Here is a 17,115-nt window from a genome sequence, read left to right as displayed (position 1 = left end):
AGACATGTTCACTTTGACTTTTGAACCATATGAAGTCATGAGTCATCTTGTACAATCAAGTAATCCAATGTTTGCAGGGCAATTATTAAGCGTACCTACAAACAGGGAAAGATAAATCTCAGAAGCAGGAGGCTTTGAGCCCGGACACTTGGGAGGAGAGCCAAAAGACCAACTCACGCAATTAAAAATTAGCCTCCACCTGATAATTGATTAAGTTGCCTTGTAATCTGAGTTTGAATAAGCCTTGAGAGAGTAAGAAAAATACATCAAGGAGCACGACTCAAATGCAGCCTGTCAGAAGCTCTGAGATTAACACAGTTATCACCACCAAGCATATGCAGCTTTGCACTTTACAGAGCAAAGCCCTTATCGACAGCAGCCAATTACAAATGTTCATTTTGATAGTATTTAATGATGATGACGATGATAATGAATACTAATCCAATTAACTTTTTTTCAGAACTTTAATCTTCCGTGGAATTATCAAAACTTTGAATTTATTAAGTAATCTTCTCCCAGTAGCTCCAAAGTCTCCCATGTAATTTGTTTACTTTAATTGACAGGCAGGAATGGAGCTAAAGGGATTTGTGGAAATACTGAAAGGCATAATCACATAATTCCAGGGCTGGGTGACTGTCTGCTGTTCACTCCCAGTGGAGCAGATGTGGGCAAGTTAACATTCTTTTTTTCTGGAACATACATCGATTACATGAAAAACATATGTAGAACTGAATCGAGACTTTAATTTAAAAAAAGAAATTAACATAAAATAAAAACATTCTTGGTATAATAAACGCAATCATAAAAAAAATCTGTAAATATTTAAATTAGACTAATGTACCAAACCAATTATTTAAATTATAATTTTCAATTTTGGTTGCTTAAATGTGATGGTGTTAGAGAGTTGTTGTTTTTTTTAATTAAAGTAATGATATTACATTAAATATGGCTTACTAGTTAAAAATAAGGATACGCCAAATTTTTGTTGTTGTTGTGTGGAAATAAAAATGCTTTAGATGACTAATATGTATAAATAAAGTTATTTTAAAAGCTATTTAAGTGTCAGGGTTAAACACGTTAAAGAACAGCTCCAAAGTGATTTCTTCATTTTGTTTCCGACAGCGCCATCCATCCGACATCTGGTTGCACTTAGCGGAAGTGACGTCAACTTAAATTTCCACCAATGAGTAGTCGCGACTCTCGATTTAAACATCAACTTTCGAGTTATGTATGGACAGCCTGCGATCAAATTGATTATTTTGGTTCCTTAATTTTTTTTCTTTCGTTTTCCTATTTTGGAAATAGATGTAATTTTTTGTAGGAACATTTTTCTCGTATATTGTAGTTAAATTGACTTCGTTTCATATGTTCAAGGGCAGTTTTTAAAAATCGCTTTGACAAACGGAAACAGTTTGCTAGTCTGCTAACTTAGCTTCAAAGCAGCTAGCAGCACGTAAACTACGAACTGGAGCTTTTTTTTTGTTTTTAGTATTTTAAATATGCTTTAATGGTTTGCATGTATTAAAACACGAACTGCATTTTTGGTAAGAAAAGAAAGCCTTTAGATATGGCGAAAGAACGGCCCCAAAAGAAATCCTTTGAAAGGAGTTTGGAGGATATTAAGGAGAGAATGAAGGAAAAAAGGAATAAACGGCTGGCGAGTGTGTCTTCCAATATGGGACGCTCCAGAAACAAAAACAGCGGTAAGTGCTGGACTTTTTATTTTATTTGTACACAATGATCGATGTCACAACAGCGTTATGTTTTTGTCCAGGGCCCATCTCCACTCATCGCACCGCCATCCTGAAAGGCGTTCAGCTGAACAACAAGGCGCTGGCGGTGGCTCTGGAAGCGGAGAAGGAGAAGGTACGACAGGCCAGTGCCGTCATCCTGCAGCTGAAGCGGGAGCAGCAAGCCTTGTTCCTGCACCTGATTCTGCTCAAGAGGAAGCTAAAGGAACAGGAAGGGCTGGCCGCTTCAGAGGTACAAAGTCTGCTTTTGTTAGGATTGTTTTCATGACAGCATTTTAAAATGCCAACTTTTTAAAATATGTCTTCATGTTTGCATCTAGTTTGAAGCTGCAGATGTTCCTGCTGAGCCACACCCACATCTGGTTTCACCCAGGTAAGTCTCTGAAATTTAATATCACAGATTTTCTTTAGTTTCCTCTATTAATCATCTTCTTAATTGCCAGAAACAAGCGGACCGTCCACAAATCCTATGAGCACACTTTGGGTGAATCTTCACCAGATTGTGCAGGTACATGCTTATTTTGACTGTATTTTTTTTCTTTTTTTTCCGGATAGTGTGAGCAGAATATCTCCTGTTCTCTTTGTTAGGACAGTGGTCTGCTACTTTTAAGACCAAACCAGAGCCACTCGAGTCGATTTCTCACTGACAACAACCCAAAGTCTTATTTAACCCTTTAGTGAGAAAAAAAACTGATTTGTATTTAGGTTAATTTCACTACTATACTAAGTGGAAAGGCACTGCTTTTTTATATAAATAAAACATAAAGATGAAAATAGCCTTTTTTTTCCAAAATATGAAAAAGTTTAACTTCTGACAGAGATCTGCATGACTTCATTTCAAAATAACACTCTGTACCACATATAAACTGTTTATTTTACTGTTTGTGGGTGCATCTCAGCCCAAGATGTGTACATCTAATAATTTAAATAAAATAATAAACTAATAATAAGCAGAACTAATTAAGTAACACTAATCATATTTTTTGAACCATAATGTGCTTCTAAATTCCTTGAATTTATTCAAAACTAAACAGTTTGCCTTATAATTCAGCGTGCCTGAATTCTGCTTCTGTTTTATTGACGTTTTTTTTCTTTAACCAGAAAGACACAATAGATGGGTAAAAGAGCCACGTGTGGGTCCGGAGACTGATGCTGACAGCATGTATAACACTGATTATATGACTGCTCGTGCTTTTGAGAGATTTGGATTTTTGGGTCCATGTTTCAGCTGAAAATAACATTTTCTTTTCTAAAAACATCCAATTTAGAAATAGTTTCAAAAACTATTATGTCTGTAGGTAACTCTTCAGAAAAACCAATAACTGGTTGTAGAACGATAACCTGTGACTTTATTGTTCCATGGCTGGTAGTTTATCACACTTTAAGTTATTAGTTTAATACTTTTTCTTTGTATTGTAGGTTCCACGCCAGGGAAAAAGACCAGACAATTGAATGTGGAGAAAGAGGTAGTGTTGCCTTCCACGGTGGGCGTGCGGCGTCAACGTGCAGACAGGAGAAGCAGGCGGAGGTCCGGGTGTGTGCACAAAGCCGTTCTAACGGAGATGGACTTAGAAGTTGGCTTTGAGGCGGCGCCGAGTCCCATCCACAGCGACATGAGAAGCCCAGATCAAAAGCAACAGCAAGCACTAAAAGGGGTTGGTGATCTGTGCCGCTCCGAGGTGTTGCAGCACTCCACCCCAGAACCTCCGCCTGCCAAGAGGAGGCAACAGCCTAACAGGAAACAGGCCCAACAGCAGCCGCCGCCTCGCTCTAAGCCAGAACCGGCTTCTCAGAAACAAGAGCGAGGCCGCAAACCGGAGCGCGCGCCGTTAAAGAAACCCTGGGAGAATCCTAAACCCAGAGCTCGCTCCAAAAGCCGTGACCGATCAGCAGTGAGAGCCAAAGCAGGACACCCGCCGCAGAGCGGCAAGCTCAACGCGTCTCTGGGGTTTGACGACACGTTCGACTTTGACTGCAAAGAGGAAGACCACATGACGCCGTTTAAGGCCAAGGCGGAAGGCAGCCAGCCGGCCACACCAACCGGGGAAGCGCCTCAAGCTGAAGCTTCACCCGTCGACTCGGAGCAGAACACAACCAGCTCTTCATCATCGCCATCCTCCGAGTCAGACGACAGCCTGTATGTTCCACAGAAGACTGTGCAGACGCAAAGCACGCCCCCTGACAGGAAGAAGACCATCACCACGCGTAGAGGCCGGCTCTCAAAGGTCTTCAGACAGAAAGAAAACATCCCTTCAAAACAGGAATTCTCAGGCAAGCATCTACATTGTTTTTGCTTTTCTTGACCAATTTCATTTGCATTTGTTCTTTATTTAATGTTTTCAGTTATCATTTTCTTTCTTTCTTGTCTTTTCAAAAAAAAAAAATATAGTATTTAAAGATGAAGAGTCCACCCCCAGAGCTGCAGAAGCTAAAAGCTGCGAGGACAATCCTCCTCCTTTACCACAGTCGGACTTCTCAAAGGGTCCTAGTGATCTGAAGCTACAACAGGAAAGTTGTCAAAGTGAGTAAAACTGTCATGGATTGTTTCAAACGGGGCCAATTTTCTAAACTTCTACCTCAAAGCTTCAGGCAGAACCTGCAATGGAATAAAAAGTGATCAAAGATTATTAGCAAGAAGCATAAACACACATAATTCAAGAATCAACACACTATGGTATGGTTAAAAAAAATGCTTCTTTTTTGGGTAAAATAGTTATTTTTCTCTTTTTTTACTTGGGTTCTTTCTTCATTCCTTCGTCCTTCCTTTTTCTGGTTTTCCTTGTTTGGCTTCTTCGTCTGTATTCTGTTTCAGCTAAAACCACCTGATGTTTGTTTCAGAGCCTGAAAGGGAGGCGATGGCGGACAGTTTGCTTTCCGTCAGTCCTCTGGTTAAGGTGGAATTGACGAGAATAGACCACATCCTGAACAACTATGGAGATGGCTCTTGTGAAGCCTCTCCATCCTCAGCTCCCCAAATGCTGAAAGGACTCAAACCCTGCGAGAATCGTGAGTTTTTACCTTTCTAGAAATAACTGTTTTTCCTCTTCCTTCACTTTTTCACTGACTTCTCAGAACACAGTTTTATTTCACCTCTTTCCTTCTTCTTTTTTTTTGTTTTTGTTTTTCTCACACGTCACGTCTTTCCTCACATTTCCACAGGCGGGGCTGGTGTCAGGACAGCGGGGCGGGGCTTGAGTCTGTGTGATGTGACCAATCTGTCCCCTGCAGCCCGCCGCAAGTTCTCCTGCAGCGGCTCACGCCCTTCGGAGGCCCGTTGCTCCACGCCGGTTCCAGGGCGCAAGCGACGCTGCACCCTGACGGTCGACTACAAGGAGCCTTCGTTAAACGCGTACGTTTTCCCTTGAGGACCACGCCAGTTGCTTCCTGCCGACGTAAATTCTGGCGTGCATGCCCTTGCATTTTAGCACTTCCTTCATTCGACCGGCTCTGTCAGAATGAAGGAAATGCTAAAATGCACGAAGGTGATCCTTTGGGGTACTGGGAACTAAAATTCCAATACATCAGATTAGAATCTTTTATAATGCAGTTTCAGAAGTCAGAGTGTCGGCTGATCCTGGTTTTGAACCCACATCCCTCCCTGCTTTTCCTGCTGCCCAGACAGGTCTAGCCTCTTAGCTAAACAAGCCCCAACTGTTATTTATTCCCTTCTTTATCCACGGCTTATTCCAGAACTCTTTTCATAAGGGAAGGACTAATCTGTCACAGGGTCATAAACGCATCCATTTCTAAAAGGATATTCAAAGTTAAGAGTTGCCCTACTCCAGCCTTTATTTCTGTTGAGAATGCTTTAAGACCCACTCTGATTAAAAACTGTTTTTTTAACATGTTAAATTATTAGTCTTACTTTATTCAAATGATTGTGAATTAGGAAAAGGAGAAGAAATGCCGTTGGAAAGTGTGTAGATGTGACGTAAGAGCTACAATCAGTGGGCTCCGCTTCATTCTGATGCATCCACTTGCAGACATATAGATCCATGCACGTCTTTGTTTTCCTCGTCTGAGGTGGAATCTGGATCAAAACTGTACGGCTGGATAGCTCAAATGTTGGTCACCATTTCTGTTGGACCGCTAAAGTAAGGCTGGGAGTGTGAGGGGCTGTAAGCTAGCAGGAGAGTGTGTGAACAGAGAGGTGTCAGTCCAGTATATTTTAAAATCCTCAAGTGCAACTGTCTGATTCTATTTCAATAGCTATCACACACACACAGACTCCCTATTAGCACGAATCCTCTTCTAATGTTCTCATCCTGACCTTGATTTTTCAGGAAACTTCGCCGTGGGGACAAACACACAGACGTGCAGTTCCTGCGCTCTCCTATTTTCAAACAGAAGTCTGGGAGAAAATCCGTGCGGATGTCGAGGACGACCAGCAACAGCCAGCAAGCCTTCGAGAAATACAACGAATCTTTTGTTGGATGTCGGTAAACGACATTTAATTTTTTATTGAATTGTTTTTCAGGTGTGTACTTTGTGCTTTGTATTTTTCGATTTTTGTTGCAAAAATGCTCCAAATTCTGTAGTTTTGATGCTTAATATTAAAAATGCATCTGTGTGGCGCTATACGTTTACTTCTGTCTGAGATATTAAACTCCATCTGTATCTACAAAAATGATCATCTTTTAAAAATTCTTGAAACGTCTCCAAAGAACACAAAACACAAAGTTAGCATCATATTCATTTATTTAGTCTGTAAAATAAGCTACTTCAATGTTATTAAAACCAATTGTACAAAGAGAATTATTTTCTTTTTTTCTAGACATTAAAAAAAGTTTTGAAAAGTACAAACTGCTTCTTTACAAAACAAAACAAAAAACATTGTATTGCACCTTTTCCATCATCTCTAAAGTATAAAGTTTTTCATCTTTGTATTTCAAAAATAAGAAAATAAATTAAGACATTGTCTTAAGCGCAATAATTTTTTTCTCTAAATTAAAGCACATAAATAAGAATAAACTAAGATAATTAAAGTAGTCCTTTAGATTACTGTCATTTTTATGTCCAGACAAAGCTTAAAGTATATGAACTAATACTTGGAAAAAAATAAAACCAAAAAGTGCTTTCTGATAGTCAAACTGCCTTTTTGTGGCTTGCTGGAAAAAATAGTTCTGGAAAAGAAAATATACTGTATTTATATATATATTTAAAATATACAGATGGCATAAGTGCTTACAATTCATTACAATCTGTACATCTTCAGTTATGATTTCCTGTAATTGGCAAAATGAACTCGTAGATTTTGACCTTAGTGCTGCTGTACATCAACTTTACTTCACGGTTAAACACTTTGACCGCCGTTTCCACACAGAAAAAAGGTCCTTCACGTGACTGCTTTACCTGAGTCAAGTGAGTGTAATAGGCAGTGTAAAAAAAACAATATTTTAGTCATTTTCTGCTGCCTTTTTAGTGTCAAATATGGACGACAACAGCACTTCTCTGTTAAGGTGGTGTCACAGCCACTACGTACATTTAGCGCATATTGCATGGATGAAAAATGGTCATACGTGAGTAAATGTGCAAGTAGTGGTCTTTATGTGAAATGTTCACAGATGTATCAAGAATGAACCACGTTAAAACCACGAAAGAAGTACGAATAAACCACGCAAAGAACACATAAATCAGCGCAAAAGCCAAAGCTGGCCCAAAATTTGTGCGTCAGTTACATAATTTTAACGTGATATATGTGCTGTATACGCAATTTAAAAGTCACACATCGTGGTTCATGTGAAAAGTCCGTTAGACATACGTGGAACGTTTTGTGGAAAGCTACAAATATGCATGTGCATCTTGCAAAAATCACACACAATTGTGTACGGTTTATGTAATGCGTATGAACGCAAATCACACAAACTGCTTAATTCTAAACCGACCAAAAGTTTTGAACGGCTCAACACCAAATTCGCGTGAAACCCTCGACCGGCTGCGCACATGAATGAAAAACACAAGAAACACTTGTGAATGACTATATCACGCATGTATCACGAAAGACCAAAATTTCATACAGGGAAAATTCGCAAAATGTACGTAGAGGCTGTGTTACAAGACCTTTAAATAAGTCCTATTTGTTCATCCAAACACAAAAAAGACTTAATACCTTTAAGAGTATTTCTTTGCCTTTCAAAATAAAGGTACTTATCAAGGATTTGCTGATTGGAGATCACGAGATGTTCCTCAGTAGTTCTACCTTTTTGGGACGTCCCCCACCCTTCTCAAAGGGGAAGCAGCTTCCCCGTCATCTACTTCTCAATGAGACCTGCTTCCTTGATCTTGCCGTAGAAGAATTTCTCCAGTAGGTTAGCGCACTTGTAGTACTCGCTTTCCGGTGGGTTGTATTCCCGGCAGTTGGTGAAGATGCGCTGCATGTCGGCCATGAACAGCTTGCGCGTGGTGTAGTACCTGCTCTTCAGGCGCTCGCTCATGGTTTTCAGGTCTGGCAGAGAAAAAAAAGAGTTTTTCATAGAAACTGGGACAACTAAAATGACATAGCATCTCTACTGGGAACACCACAACAGATCAAAAGATGATCGGAGCAGAATGTTAACGTGAATATTTTGATAATTACTTTGAGACAAAAAGCAATCGGCACTAAATGGAACGAGTCAGATGATTGTGCTTGGAAACAAAATTTAGGTGAATTGTTAAATATTGTTAGCTATTTACCAACTAAATTACACCATCAACTGTGCAAAACCTTTCTCGTGCTATTGGAGACTTGGAGATGGATCAGCATCTTTTTCTTTTTAACTCTTCTTCACCATCAATGAATGCTAGTAAATGGTAAATTGCGTATGCTTATATAGCGCTTTTCTACCTTTTTCAAGGCCCAAATCACTTTACAGTCACAGTCCCATTCGCACACACATTCACACAATTGTGGCGGCTCCCTCCCACATCCCACAACCCTCCCAGCTAATGCTCCGTATACACCAGGCATGTGACACGCATTCGAGAACACACAAAAAGGGCTTTCTGAAACGCACGTGTAGTGTATGGTCTGTCGCCACACAATACTAGCGCATGGACCTATAGTTGGAAGAGTGTTTGTTCGAAATGTTGTCAAATCTGGTGAATCTTGCTCCAGGAATTTTCTATCACAGTTCTATTCCCATGTAACCCTTGTGCTATCCTATGACCATTGATGTGTTCTCCCTACCATGACAAAGGTGGATAAAGGTGGAAAAGATTTCATGTAATCCATGGACACCAGTGAAGATCACAAATCATTGAAGAAAAAAGTTCAGCGCACTGTCTAGTGGGGTCTAGATCAGCGGTCCCCAAACCCGGGCCGTGGACCGGCAGCGGTCCATGGGTCATTTGGTACCGGGCCGCACAGAAAGAATAAATAACTTACATTACTTCCGTTTTATTAATTTCAGAATCTAAAAGATGTTTTATTTTTAAAAATTGCCCGATTCTCTGTTACATCTGTCTATGTCACTCTTGACGCAGGCCAAGGCGCTCTTCTCGGTCACGTGATAGGTTACCGCTAAAATAAAACCAAGGAGCTAGCAAAATGAATAAAAAACAAAAGTCTTTGGAAAGTTTCTTTGCCAAGGGGAAAACGCTCAGCCTGGAGACAAAAGAGGAGCCTTCGACTTCCAAAAAAAGAAAGCTACATTTAATAGACAGTACTTCTTTTTTGCACTATGAGTGTGGGAAGAGAAGAGGAGGATGACACCTGTGCGATGTACAATGTTGTGCGTGTCAAAATAAAAGCTCGGGTTTTGTGTTGTCCCGTCTCTTCCTTCTTCGTAGTATTGCTACTAAAATCACCTGCCTAAATTCGAATGACCGGTCCGTGACAATTTGTGTGACGTCATACCGCTCCGTGGCGTCAAAAAGGTTGGGAACCACTGGTCTAGATGACCCAACTCCCTATGTCAAAGTGCCTAGGATAGCACAAGATATATGAAAGACTTGGTGTCAGAATTCGATCTGGGAACAAACTGCGATTATTAATTTCTCCTTCAAGATCAATTTTAAAACGGTTGGCCAAAAAGCATGCCATCCATAAGTCACCAACAAATCCGAGTCCCTGATTGGTCAAAGTTGAACTGGTTTAACTTTCAACGCGCGTTCAATGGCTGTGTAATTTGTACTTGTGTGAACATGAGCGTTTTACATGTGGAAGCCAAAAATGTGGGCTTACATTCATTTTTCAGTGTTCATTTTTGAGTGCATGTTGCAGAGGCCGATGTGAATGTAGGATGAGACTATGAATCAGAACCAAAGACCTGCAGTGCTCCCTCAGCCCTGACACCAGCAGCAGGAAATTTGATTCCGGTAATCTTATTTTAATTTTAAGGCCTTGATCACTTATATTGTGACACTTGCTTCATATCAAACTCAACAAGCTGACATGAGTCGGTTCCTCATTAGTACTCAGTACGTACCCATGGGAAAGCGAATGACTTGGTAGTAACCCGGTGCCTCTGTTTTCTTCACGGGTTCCATGAAGGGCCAGGCGTTTTGGTGGCTCTGAAACATGCAGATTTGAGTTTAAAAAACATAAACAGATGTGGCGTGCATGTTTTTACGGGTTTGTCCTTCACCTTCACATGCTGGAGGATGGACTTCAGAGTGGTGTACAGTTGCTCTGGATCCTTCAGTTCCTTCCTGAAATAGAAATAGAAAAGCAGAAATTGTAACAATAATGTTTTATTTTTTTTTGTAAAAATGAGGCGTCCTTCGAGGCAGATGCTTATGACCTTACCCTTTACCTGCAGGCTTCCATCCAGTTTCGCCTGTGGAAAAGACCGTCTAAAATGAGATCCCATTGGGGAGGAAAGCGTTTCGTACAGCGAGCAGTGAACGTAACATACGTATGCCAGGAATGCTCTCGATGGGAATCTGCCGGACTCCGTCCTTAAAACAGGACAGTCCTGGGTAGACCTTTCTGATCTGAGCCTGCTTCCTTTCGATCAGCTTCTTAATGATCTGAGCAGGAAGAGGGACACCGGGTTGAGTGGGGCTACAGGAAGGAAGCAGCGAGGACATGGACCCAACTCAATACGTACCTCCTTCTGCTTTTTGATGATCACCGAGAACTCGGTGTACGGGATGCTGGGATTGAGTTCACAGCCCATGAGCGTGGCTCCTTCGTAGTCCTTGATGTAGCCCACATACTTCGACTTGGGAACTTTGATGTCCTTTGAAAAACCCTGAAGGAAAATAGGAGCAATTTAGCATCAAACAAAGCAAGATAAAGATTACTGTATTCATTACTACTATTATTAGCACCTACTGGAACAACATCACATTTCAAACACAATGGCTTGAAATGATACTCTCCTGTAAGGAAGCCAATGTGACTGGGTGTCCAGAAAGTCCCTGAAAAGTTGCACAACATCTCTCTACGTCTAGAAACAACAGTATACCTGTTTCTTAAAGTACCCGATGGCGTACTCGTCGGCATACGTGAGGAAGTTGAGAATTTCATGCTTAATGTGGTATTCCTTCAGGTGGTTCATCAGGTGGGTTCCGTAGCCCTGCAGCCAAACAGCGACAGGTAAAAAGTGCATCCAAGCACAAGCAGAGCTGGGAAACCGAGTGTCTTCTCACTTTAACTTGTTCGTTAGATGTGACCGCACAAAAGACGATCTCTGTGAAACCCTGCGACGGAAACATCCGGAAGCAGATTCCTCCAATCACACGCCCGTCCTTGATTAATGACAGCGTCTTGTGCTTCCTGCGGGACCAAAACGTTTCAAATGGCTGTTATTTAATTCACTCAGAAGGGTCTTGCAGCAGTTCGGAGTCGAGAACAGACGTGGACTCACGGGTCAAACACCAGCCGTGTGATGTACTCTTTGGGCATGCGGGGCAGCTGGTGCGAGAACACATTCTGAAGCCCCACCAGCCACATCAAGATCCTTTTGTTGGGCTTTTGGTTCAGCGAGTTCCCGATGACGTGGAACTCAATCACTCCTCGCCGCTCCTCAAGGCGCGCAGCTTCGTCACGAGCCGAATGAGCAGACAGTAGACTTGTCTGAAAGAAAAAAAAAAAGCATAAAGCAGTGGAAATGGTTGAATTGATATTACACATCCTTCAAAGCTACCTCTGGAATGGTGGCAGGGTCGGTGATGGTCGCCATGACTTCGTTGATGAGATCCATGGGGATGTCACCCATCACCCGTGGTCTTTTGTTTTCTTCGTGGTGAAGGGGTTCAGAGGCTTTGCGTTTTTCTCCCACTACGACTAAATCCAGACAATGCAAGAAGGTATTTTAGTCACATAGTGCAAATCAAGCATATAAAATGAACCTGTCGAAAATGGACCCTGAGCTGCCTTTCCAATTTCTTTGCACAAATCCTGGGTTCCCACCTGGGTTCGACTCCAAAGTAGGGTTGGGTTTCCTGGCAGGACTGACGCTTCCGCATGTGGATGGCTCCACCGAAACCGGACTGGCGCTGTAGTACAGTGACCTCGTCACTGGGGGTGCGCTGATCACTGGGGAAGATAGACGGAAATAGAAAAGGATTCAACCACAGGAGCTTGGAATACCAAAAACTAGGAAAAAATCGTTGGGTATAGGTAGTTTTTTCTACCAGTCTGAACGGGAATCTGCCCGCCTGTAGTTCCTGCCAAAAACTCCAGACTCCAGATAGGAGAGCTGTGACTGTACACCTCCTCCTCCAACATCGACAAGAACCTAGAAGAAGAAATCAAGCGTGACTTAAACATGTAACTGCATTATTTATCAATAAAGCCAGGATTTTATCATCGGTTTTTGTGCGTCTGTGACGCACATAACGCTATAAGTTAGTTTTGCAATGAAAGTTTGAAATTGATTCAATCTTATGAAAATGTAATAATCACTCTGTGACTTTGAGTGGAATGGGTTCATAAGAATGTGTTTTTTATATTTCTAAAATATTCCTGGTCCCTGTTGTGAGTTATTTTCAAATTCTAGTTCCTTTAGTTTTAGTTTATTAGCTGGAATTTGAATTACTGTGATTTTTAACAGACAGTTCTTAATAGTTTCTTTGAAAACTTGTTCAGTTTGTCTGAATGCGGCTGCTGTCTTACTTTGGAAAGTGTGTCAGAATGAGCGTGCGCTTCTCTGGGGGCAGCTTGTCCTTCTCCTGCCTGGCCTGCTCCAGCAGCTGCTTCCTCATGATGGTGAACACAGAACGCAACAGCGTCCGACCGAAGATCTGGGTGGTTTCGTACCGCGGCAGGCTGTCGCAGAACTGGGGCACATTGCAGTAGCACAGCCACCTGAGAAAGGGGGACCCCTTACTTTTTGGATCTCTGTGGTTTGACCATTGACTGTATCAAAGAACTGGACTGAGTGACACCCCCCTCCCCGTGTTCCAAACAGGAAGTACTCACTGGCTCCAAGAAAACATAATCCCATAGACTCCTATTGAGAAAAAAAAAGCTGTTACTCATTCTATTTGTCAGAATAACCATTCTTGCTCGGCTACTTTTTATAAACATTTTATAAACACTTTCTCGTTCTCATTTTTTTCACATTGTTTCTGTTAGGAAAGTTATTCAAGTTATGAACAGATTGATTGTTCTTTGCGTGTTTTTTTTTTGTACTTCTTCCACGGTTTTAACGTGGTTCATTCTTGATAGATCTGTGAACATTTTGCGTAAAGACCACTACTTTTCTCCCCTTTTCCACACATATTCATATATGACCAATTTTCACATGTGTAATAAGCGTCACACGGCCTTTACCAACGTCGTCTGGGTCCAACATGGCAATGTCCGTATTGCGACTGAATGATGACAGAATTCACTGCATTTGGTTGGAGCCAGAACTCATTTTTTATGGGTGACATCACACTCACTCGGTCCAGTTCTCGTATACATTCAGTGGGTTTGACTGAAACCTGCGCGGGACAGATGGGTTCATGGTCGGTACCTGGTGTAGTTGACTTTGTATCCCGCCGTTTCCTCGTTCGGAACCCTCTGGCGCCTTTGAGACGGTGTTTCCAGCTGCCAGTAGTTGATTTGGTTAAGAAACATCTTCGCCAGCTCCATGATGGTTTGACGCTCTTTTGATGGTAGATGGCTAAATTTGTACTGGACAAAGTTGTTCACTCCCTATTGAATTAAAATTTAAAATAAAAAAAGAAATGAATCTTACAATTTAGTTAAAAAAAACCCCACCAGGATTTCTTTAATTCACCTGTTCAATGCTGGGTTTTTCAAAAGGAGGACTCTCTTGTGCTTCCAACATCGGTTTACCCATCTGCAAGATGGATTTCCTTAAAAGCTGAAAGGCAAGCCGCCGTTGGTGAGTGAGGTAACAGTGTTTATGAAAAAAGAAAAAAATGGTGACGCTAGAAATGTACCTTAAACAGTGAAAAGTAGACTTGTTTAGTGTCAGCATCCTCCTCTTTGTGGACACACGTGTACAGGTATTCCACGTCCAGGACGACACCTAGGAGTCGGTTCATTTCCTCTTCCGATATATTTTCTAGATGGCTCACGTGATCGCCTGTGAGGTGACAGAGGCTGGAATCTTCCAAGATCTGAAGGAGGATTATTGCAGGCAACTGGAAATACAACATACCCAGAGTGTGGGAGCAGCTGCGGCAGGGCTCCTGTAGGTTCACTGTGTTGGTCTGCTGGTCGGTTTGGGGGGGTGTGGGAGGGGGGTTCTGGCTTTTCCAGCCATTACATTTACAGGGCCCCTCAGCCTATAAGGAAAAACATTAAAATTGTTATATCTTTTTTATTTCATTTTTAAATATACAATCATAAACAAAGTTACCTATTTTATTTAGTTTTGATGATACCAATAATGAGCTATGTATGCTTTAGGTAAAGACTAGAAGATGGGACATTCCAAAAGAGGGCCTACCACCGCAACTGTTGGCGACCCCGTCTTCTGTCTTTAATCAACACTTTTTCCAAAACGGCTTTGTAATTTTGCCAGAATGATTAAATCGATACAATTGCCAATGTTCATCTCCTCCTCCCATTGGAATTATTTGAAGACCAACTCCGATTATTTTTGATAAATTATAAAAGCGTTCCCAGTTACGATTTTAGGCAAAATTTTAAAAAACGGGTCATTTTCTAGGCAGAAAACATTGGCGTGTAGCAACCCCACCTCCCTTCCCCTCCCCTTTGTTGAGAGTTCTCCGTTTACACTGTCTCCCACTAGCTCACAGCCCCTCACAACCCAGAGTTAACGTTAACAGTGCAACAAAAATGTCAAGCAATATCAGAACTATCCTTCTGAAGAGTTTTGTGCCAGACGCTAGCTCGGATAAAGAAAACGAAGATGTACAAGTCGTCTACAAATGGATGCATCAGAATGGGGGGGAGATCACGGAGCATTTCGCCCGCACAGTGTAATTTCTACATCCCAACTAAAACCTTTTTCAGACTGCATTCTTTCGTCTGCTCTTGATTCACAATGATTTGAATAAAGACTTAGAAATGCAATTTCTAACTTAATTTTCTTTATGTTTGTCTTTTTTTCATGAAAAATGTCTGGAGAACATATTAGAAAGACAAAAAATACATATTTTCATCGCGTGGTTCTTCCTAAATTCAGTTCCTGATCTCAACCTTTAGGGGGCAGTAGTCACAAACATTTTTTTGTATTAGCACGCGCCAAATAAGATTCCACTAAAATTATCTCCAGCAACAAATACGTCCCTATTTGTAAAATAAATAAACTTTTTTGCTTTTCTAATTTAATAAGTAGCATGGGTTTTGAATACTCTTTTTAGTCTCAATTGTATCAACGTTTTTTTGAGCCACAATTCAAAGTGATATGCAATTCTCAATTAAAAATTCAATTTGCAATATGATTATACGATTTAACCCTTGTGCTATATTAGATGACCCCACCCTTACATTGACGTGTTCTTCCTACCATGACAAAGGTGGATAAAGGTGGAAAGATTTCATGTAATCCATGGACACCAGTGAAGATCACAAATCATTGAAGAAAAAAGGTTCAGAGCACTGTCTAGTGGGTCTAGATGACCCAACTCCCAACGTTACAGTGCCTAGGATAGCACAAGGGTTACAAATGCATTTTTTCAATATTTTATTTTTAAAATTGTCATATTGAAATATAAATTTAGATATTGAATCCTAATTTTCAAAATGTGTTTTCGTTTTCCAAGCCTGAAATGTCAATTCACAATTAAATTTTACTCTAATCATGACTTAAAATGCCTCCATACAATTGAGACAGATTTCCGGAGGCGACATTTTGGGGGAGGAGCAGGACTGACACCGCTGTCAGTTGGCTACGCTGTTCTGCGCACGCGCTTGGAACTACAACAAACTCCGCCCACCGCAGCAGCTGTCACCCTGTCAAAACAAAGACCCCTTCCCTCTCTGCGGATCACCCGCCGCACAAGCCCAATAACCTGCTCCGTGCTTCCCCCCGCGCTCCGTTAAACGCCTCGGGCAAGCGTGGAAAAATTCCTGTAGTGGCATAAGCGCGCACGTGACCACAAACAGAAATTTTTTTTTTTATTATTTTTACCTCCGTTAGCTTGTTACTCCTAAACAGCGCGAGGCGACCCCCTCTTTGACACACAGTCACACTATAAACGCTTTCCGGGGGGAAGGCACTACTTTAAGAGTCCTAGTGTGAACTAAAACAAGCGTCACGCGCGCCGCAGTTTTAAAGACTCCCCTCTCGGTTGTGTACGGAGGACAAAAATGAAGAGGGGAGAAAAAGTGGGGCAATGGCTTCCTCTGCTGGGTTTGCATATGATAATGCGATACTGAACTATTGCAACCTAACCTCAGAGGAAAATCCTCCAAGACCAACGCGCACTACAAACTTCACTGTTCCGGCAGTCCGTCCACTGCGGGAGTGCATACTTTGCATGACGAATAAATTCCGAGTTTTTCCAGTTTCTTCGGCCGAGGCGAGGAGCGGAGTTGCGCCTTCTTCGCGACGATACGTGCGGATCCTCCAGCGGCGCCGGAGCCTTCCGTTCCCCCGGCACCGGGGGCGGCTGGGACAAGGCCGGCGGCTCCGATGGCCGGCGAGCCTTGTTGAATTCCAGCGCTGTCGGCCATTATCCCCCACAAAAAACCCAGAAGGCCCGGGGAAAGCTCGCAGCGCCGTCCGCTCTATTCCACAAGCAGAGAATCAGACATGGCGCTCATCCTTATTTTCAATTTCTCGCTGTGGGGCCGATTTCCTCCACTAGGGGGCGCAGCGCTGATCCTCTGACTTGCACACATTTCAGAGAGGTCACAAAATGCAGGCAAAGAATTTCAAGGTCATTTGTCCATAATTTTAGCACATTTTCAGACAATAAAGCAATGAAGCATAAATAAAAGTAAAAAAACACCGAAAAAATAAAAAAAATGTCAAAGTAAAGTGACATGAGGTGTATATACACAAAA

General features: G+C 41.8%; 2 protein-coding genes across 7 annotated transcripts; one reads left to right on the top strand and one right to left on the bottom strand.

Moving 5' to 3' along the window:
• Positions 1–1,152: 1,152 nt before the first annotated feature.
• On the top strand, positions 1,153–6,378 carry sgo1 (shugoshin 1). Of its 5 annotated transcripts, none has more exons than XM_011480967.3 (9): positions 1,153–1,703; positions 1,775–1,983; positions 2,072–2,124; positions 2,195–2,259; positions 3,171–4,022; positions 4,141–4,272; positions 4,590–4,757; positions 4,980–5,100; positions 6,035–6,378. In XM_011480967.3, the coding sequence occupies exons 1-9, from the start codon at positions 1,568–1,570 to the stop codon at positions 6,192–6,194; spliced, it is 1,896 nt and encodes a 631-aa protein (XP_011479269.1). In that variant the 5' UTR covers positions 1,153–1,567; the 3' UTR covers positions 6,195–6,378.
• A 53-nt stretch (positions 6,379–6,431) lies between these two features.
• kat2b (K(lysine) acetyltransferase 2B) lies at positions 6,432–16,909 on the bottom strand. Of its 2 annotated transcripts, none has more exons than XM_011481242.3 (18): positions 16,582–16,909; positions 14,297–14,423; positions 14,076–14,221; positions 13,910–13,996; positions 13,643–13,824; positions 12,796–12,987; positions 12,315–12,418; positions 12,091–12,216; positions 11,825–11,964; positions 11,546–11,754; positions 11,328–11,454; positions 11,144–11,254; positions 10,784–10,927; positions 10,589–10,703; positions 10,480–10,510; positions 10,319–10,382; positions 10,160–10,244; positions 6,432–8,196 (listed from the first exon to the last, which is right to left on the bottom strand). In XM_011481242.3, the coding sequence occupies exons 1-18, from the start codon at positions 16,780–16,782 to the stop codon at positions 8,003–8,005; spliced, it is 2,385 nt and encodes a 794-aa protein (XP_011479544.2). In that variant the 5' UTR covers positions 16,783–16,909; the 3' UTR covers positions 6,432–8,002. The 2 variants fall into 2 exon arrangements, with proteins under 2 accessions (XP_011479544.2, XP_023815920.1); XM_023960152.2 differs by lacking the exon at positions 16,582–16,909 and adding an exon at positions 14,498–15,712.
• Positions 16,910–17,115: the final 206 nt, after the last annotated feature.

This window comes from Oryzias latipes, chromosome 11, assembly GCF_053564925.1.
Source record: "Oryzias latipes strain Hd-rR chromosome 11, Olatipes_Hd-rR_3.1".
Lineage (NCBI taxonomy): Eukaryota > Metazoa > Chordata > Actinopteri > Beloniformes > Adrianichthyidae > Oryzias > Oryzias latipes.
Note: the sequence above shows the minus strand (reverse complement) of the source record. Positions and strands in the feature narration are given on the sequence as shown.